Source organism: Heloderma suspectum, chromosome 1 (assembly GCF_057233095.1).
Source record: "Heloderma suspectum isolate Gila_16-S chromosome 1, 16-S_ref, whole genome shotgun sequence".
NCBI classification, from domain to species: Eukaryota; Metazoa; Chordata; class Lepidosauria; order Squamata; family Helodermatidae; genus Heloderma; species Heloderma suspectum.
The window spans coordinates 433502406-433509056 of NC_139458.1; the positions used below are offsets into that span (position 1 = coordinate 433502406).

The 6651-nt window shown below is 45.3% G+C and overlaps 1 protein-coding gene across 1 annotated transcript; it reads left to right on the forward strand.

Moving 5' to 3' along the window:
- Window positions 1-580: 580 nt before the first annotated feature.
- On the forward strand, window positions 581-4196 carry LOC146360329 (beta-defensin 1-like). Its single transcript, XM_084823913.1, is given in 4 exon segments — window positions 581-615; window positions 617-679; window positions 1962-2038; window positions 4051-4196. Coding segments are annotated over 4 exon segments (321 nt in total).
- Window positions 4197-6651: the final 2455 nt, after the last annotated feature.

Genomic DNA, 6651 nt, shown 5'->3' on the forward strand with positions numbered 1-6651 from the left:
CAAGATAAGGCTGGACAGCCACCTGTCAGGGATGCTTTGACATGGATTCCTGCACTGAGCAGGGGGTTGGACTCGATGGTCTTGTAGGCCCCTTCCAACCCTACTGTTCTATGATTCTATGACAAGGAGCCTTTGGTGGCCTTTTCCTCCATTCTTCATCCTCCCCTTCCTCATAAGGGAGTTTCTCCAGCCCCTTCATCATTTTGGTTGCCCTCATTCTGCACCTTTATTACATTTCTAGATCCTAGATTACAATAAGGTATGCACTGCTATTTTTACATCCAGGGGTCGAAAGTCCTACCCCAAACCGAGTGTGAAACATCCGAACAGACTGCCTGGTTTTCCGTTACTGAGTGGCAAACCAGTCCCAAAGCTTGTGTGTGTGTGTGTGTGTGTGTGTGTACATGTATCTGATAACCCAACCAGAGGAAAAGACCGAGCTCCTTTGCAGCCAATCCAAATGGCGCAATTTGCATATGCAACCTGATTGGCTAATGTTGCTCTGGAATGCAGCCTTCCTGAAACCAGGGGCTGCCAGACAAACAATGCCTTTGCTTCCATGACACTTTTCTTTCAGCCTATGGCAAAAGAGGGTTGCATTATCTTGTGTCATACTAGGGGTTCCAAGCATGAGTTGGTTAGAATCAGAGAGTGAGGGAAGTACTACAGGGAGAGAAGGGTAAGCATTGTCTGATGGGGGTCAAAAGTCTGATGGGTGTTGATACCCTTGTGTTAGAACATGGGTGTTAAAATTTAGAATTATTGTATGTGCTCCCCTTATTTAGATTTTCTCCCAGTTCTGCCCCAATCAACGGGGGGGGGGGCACTGTTGGAGTGGATCTGTTGTTGTAGAGGGTCGATTAAGTGATAGGTTCCAATTAATACAAAATATACTTAACTTGGTCAATGGGTTCATCCATATGTGTTTTGCCTTTTACAACGAATCCGAGATCAGGGGCCAATTATTCACTTCTAGGTAGCTCCGAATACATCCAAGGACTCATGGTTCCAGAAGGGCTCATACTCCAGCATCTCTCTGGATCTGTTTCTCCCTTTTATCTGTGGAGACAGACCAAATAACGTCCAGCTAATCACCAGTGAAGGTCCTTGGTCCTCTTCTTGCAAAACATTTCCCAATAAAGAAAGTAACAGGATCCTCCCTTTTCTTTTATACCTATATAAATATCTCTAGCTATATAAAGTGGTGTGGAAAACACCTCAATGACTTTACATTTGACGTGGTTCTGGATTCTCAGGAAGACCGCTGCGATTTAAACTTGAATACATGATTGGTAAACCTAAGCCAGGAATAAAATAAGAGATCACTTGCATTAAACACTTTGGCTTCCCGCCTTCAGTAACTTGAAGCTGTTAGAGTTTTAATACAGGTAGCAGGACTTAAGGCATGGTTTTTAGAACTATATATGATGGAGAGAATTCCCCTGAAGGTGCCCCTTGCCCTATAAGGGGTATTGCATACCTGTGTAAGAAAGATTTTGAAACACTATTAAAAGTACAGACTAGTACTATTACTTTTCTGAGTCAAACTCAATAGGGTGCTTTTACATGGAACTTCAAGTTGCATTTTATTTCATAGCTAACATATATCTCTGGGTCTACTAATCATTCAGAAAGTTTCTGGGAAATGTTTTGATTGTTTATCAGAGACAAAGATTGATTGGATGTGTGGAAAGACAGAAAGACAGAGACAAAAGGGGAGGGGAGAGAGAGAGAGAGAGAGAGAGAGAAAGAGAGAGAGAAAGAGAGAGAGAGAGAAAGAAAGAAAGATCCATTTATTTCATCATGTTGTTGTTGTTGTTCAGTCGTTAAGTCGTGTCCCACTGTTGCCAATTCAGAAACTCCATTTAGTTTTGTCTAATTATTACTGCTAATTATCCATTTCATAACTTATTAAAAATAATTGTTATCCCCTTTAGCTGATCTTCCCAGTTATCCTGAAGACCCAAGTCTGACCAAGCCATGAGGATTTTCCACCTCTTGGTTGCCCTTTTCTTTGCAATGCTCCTAGTGAGTCCAGGTAAGCTATATACAAAGACCCATGTGGTGAAACCTCCCTTTGCCATGACCTTAGGCTAGAACAATAAAATCTTATACTACATGGTGAAGCCACATCACAACCACCTGTGCTCATTGTCACTGAGCTCATCTCATCTCAGGCTAGTTATGAATAACTAATTATGAATAACCCCACCAACCCCCAGCCATCTCCCAAAAGTGCATCTTAATTTAAATAGGACCAATGTCCCAAATTTAGAATTCTGAATATCTAGCAAAATATCACTTGCTACTGCTTGCAGGTAAGGTTTTTGCTTCCCAGAGGTATGCACAGGTTATATTTTAGTACAGCAAGCAGCAAGTAAAATGTGCATTAAAAAACAAATTGAGTTTTAATTTTGAATTCCAAATGAGAATGAGCTACGATGTGTGTAAGGTGCAAATGCATCCATGCAACAGAGAGATGTTCCTCAAATGGTATCTCAAAAGACCCATTGCACAGACTGCAGAAGCATAGCAGGTTCAGAGACTGGCCGTCTTGGAGTCCCTGAAACACCTTTGCTCAGCTAGTAAAATAGGAATGGGTGCCTGGCCCTTCCAAATTCTTGATCTGAGCCTCACAACAGAACGTGGTGTTTTACTGAAAGAGACGTGGAGGGAAGGTTTCTTTGCACACCATCCTCGGTTTGAGTCATGTATGCACACAATAAATTCAACCACTGTTTGCTTTATGATGCGGTCACTGGTTTACCTCCAGGTAGCTGAGGCACTAGCTCTAAAAAGTGGCCAGGGGAAATAGGCAAGGAAGAATGTACCAGGAGGAGAATGACAGCCTATCTTTAATAGGATGCGATGGGACCCTTTAGCCCAGAGGTAAAACTCCGTTACGCAATGACACGTTAAAGGACATGCATGCAGTCACAAAAGTGGTTTCTGGAGTCTCTTTGATTGTCTTTTCAAATTAGCTGCTCTCTTCTCTATGTTAGAGAGTTGGGCTCAGGGCTGATTTAAAAAAAGGGCGACTTCACACAATGCATAAAATTAACCTGTGAGATTCACTGCCACAAGATCCAGTAACAGCCACTTCAGTAGGATAATACAAATTCATGGAGAGGAGATCTATTGAAAATAATTAGCCATGAGGGAAAAGGACACCTGGAAGCTCCATGGACAAAGGCACTCTTAGAATCATAGAATCTTAGAATCATAGAATAGTAGGGTTGGAAGGGGCCTACAAGACCATCCAATCCAACCCCCTGCTCAGTGCAGGAATCCAAGTCCGAGCATCCCCAACAGATAGCTGTCCAGCCTCACCTTAAATGCCTCCAGCATGGGAGAGCCCACTACCTCCCTAGGTCATGGGTTCCATTGTCAAATTGCTCTAACAGTCAGGAAGTTTTTCCTGATGTTCAGCCGGAATCTGGCTTCCTCTAACTTGAGCCCATTCCTCTGTGTCCTGCACTCTGGGATGATCGAGCAGAGATCCTGGCCTTCCTCTCTGTGACAACCTTTCAGGGACTTGAAGAGCGCTATCCTATCTCCCCTCAGTCTTCTCTTCTCAAGGCTAAACATGCCCAGTTCTTTCAGTCTCTCTTCATAGGGCTTTGTTTCCAGTCCTCTGATCATCTTCGTTGCCCTCCTCTGAACCCTCTCCAGTTTGTCTGCATCCTTCTTAAAGTGTGGTGCCCAGAACTGGACACAGTACTCCAGATGAGGCCTAACCAGTGCTGAGTACAGGGGGACTAGTACTTCCCGGGATTTGGAAGCTATGAGTCTATTAATGCAGCCCAAAATAGTGTTTGCCTTTTTTGCAGCCACATCACATTGTTGGCTCATATTCAGCTTGTGATCTTATCTCTGCATGTCAAATGTTAGGGACAAAGGACAGACCCAAGCCTTGTTTCTGAGTTCCAGGAAGTGGCATCTGGGTGGCCTCAGCTGGAAACACAGTGACAGACTACATGAGCATTGGCCGAACCCATCAAGGCCGTTCCTAAGACCTTATATTCTTTGCTTTTCCCCCCTGTCGTGCAGGAAGTGGCCAGCGTGCAGCCCGATTTGTGAGCCACTGCCTCCGGAGAGGCGGGATCTGCCGGTATGATGACTGTAGCGAGGGCGAAGAACAGATCGGAACCTGCTACCACCATACCATGATCTGTTGCCGAGATGAAGTGATGTAGTGAGGCGGGGCAAGCCGGCAAGCCAAAGAGGTCCCCAGATGAAGGAGGATTCCTCTGTTCCCCCTTTCCCCCAGCAATGAATGTCCCTGGCTAAGTTGCATTATCCTTGCTAATAAAAAATGTATTTCTGCTCTTGCACTGATGCTCATTATTCTTCAATACGAGTTTTAGCCATGTTTGGCAGGTGCCTCTATTGCAAGGGTACTGAAACTCGTCCAGCTCAAGGGCCAAATTCCATTTCGGACAAGAGCTCAGGGGCTGCATTCCAGTGGTGGGTGGAGCTGATGGCCAAAGGGGTGGAGCCAAAAATATCAGGATATTTTAGCTTAACGCTGCCAGTAACAAATCTTTAGGAGAGGCTTTTCAACCTGTTAGAATGGGGGGGGGATTCCACAAAAGCCAGGAAACCACCCAACAATTGACCATCTGGGAAAAGGGTGCGTGGCTATCAAGAGAACACTGGATTTACACTGCATGAAAGCCAGGGAACCACCAAACTATCAATGGTTGGAGAGGAAGAGGGCCAGGGGGAGGTGGCATGGCCAGTTTTGGGCCCCCAAGACAGCCAGATTTTTTCCCAGGTCTGAGCTTGCCCCCCCAAAAAAACTGTATTCTTGCTCTGGCCCAGCACAAACTACCTTCAAGGAACTCAGCATGCCCCCCACTTCCCTGTGGCTGCACACTGCAGATCAGAATTTCAGGACTTTAAAGGATATTCCCCACCATAACTGGTGAACCCCAGAACACCGCTTGAAAACCACCAATGGGTTCACATTCCAGCACAAACATCACCCTGAGAAAATACAGAAGGCCATTTGATTGCCTTTTTGTTCTGTAGCTTTCAGGCAGTTTGTCATATTTCCTGAATACAATTGAATCCCGAGCTAAAGGGATAAGAATTTCTCCCGTGCACCTGGAGGCTAGAACGAAGCGTTCTCCAACTATTGAAAGTATCACCCTTCATCCGTATGAATAAGCTATCCAATTGCGGTTTAATGCGAAGTTTTCGCCAACCCTCCTGCATTGTTCCAAGAATCCCCTCTGGGTCGCGATGACATGGAAGGTGTGAGAAACTGGGAAAGGAGAGCGTAATTCATTGACTTTCTTCTTCCACGCACTCTGAGCGTCTAGCAAGCAGCTTTTAATAAATATAGATGCTCGTAATCACAGCAATGAAAATGCCTCTGCTACTACTGCTGATCTCTGTAGACCTGGCTGCTCCAGGTAAGATCTTCCATTTCCACAAGATCTGGGATGGCCACCAATTTGGACAGCTTTAAATGGGGGTTGGAGAAATTCCTGGAGGATAAGACTCCCAATGGCTACTAGTCCTGATGGCTATATACAAACTCCAGTATCACAGGCAGTGTGCGTATGTACAGTCCTTGCTGGGGAACATGGGTGGGAGGGTGCTGTTGCGCTCATGTCGACCACTGTGTGAACAGAATGCTGGACTAGATGGACCCTTGGTCTGATCCAGCAGGGTTCTTCTGATGTTCTTATGTTCCAAAATGTTGTTGAGATAATGTCGCCAAATAAGGTTAGGCCAATCATCGTAGGTTGAGAGCTGCATGTATGTGACTCTTGATTTCTCATCACTTGACAGTTTGCCACTTGACGACTTGAAGGATAATGGCTTCCCTTGGAATGCATTCATGTTGATGTTGATGTGGGGTGATATGGTGGCCTGTCATTGCTCATTCCCCCAAGGAAGACACCCCTTTAGTGGTCAAGTGATGAACATACATAGATAAACTAGTCCTTTATTACTGAAGGCTGGATGAATGGCAGCTGAACTGACTCCAACTGGAGAAGCATTGCATTGGAAGTAACTTTGGGTGGTATGAGCATTCTACCCAGGGTGTTAGTTTTCTGGGGTTCATTCGTACAAGTTGGTGACATGAAAGCGGATGTTTGGACCCGCCACAAGACCTGATGGTGTCTTGTACTGCCACAATTTGCCGTGATGCCTTTTGGTCGAATCCTCCTTTCAATCCTCCTTTCGAATCCTCCTTTTCATAGGAGGAGGAAGAGGAAAGATCTATTGATGGCTGTTAGCCACTATGGCTAAATAGAATCTCCTTGCAGATGACCCCAGATTTGTTCTCCAGCACCTCCAAGTAAAGGTACCAATGGTGGGAAACACCTAAAAGTCTGAGACCTTGCAGAGCTCATTCTAATCAGAGTGGCCAGTGGGGCGTAGAGGCTAGAGTGCTGGACTAGACCAGGGGAGACCCAGGTTCAAATCCTCGCTCAGCTATGATGCTCATTGGGTGGTCTTGGGCCAGTCACCGACCCTTGGCCTAACCTACCTCACAGGGTTGTTGTTCTGATAAAATGGGGGGAGAGCCATGTATACCACCTTGAGCTCCTTGGAGGAAAGGTGGGATATAAAATAAGGAAACAATTTAATAAATTTAAAAAGCTGCACATGATGGATCAGGGACTCAATATC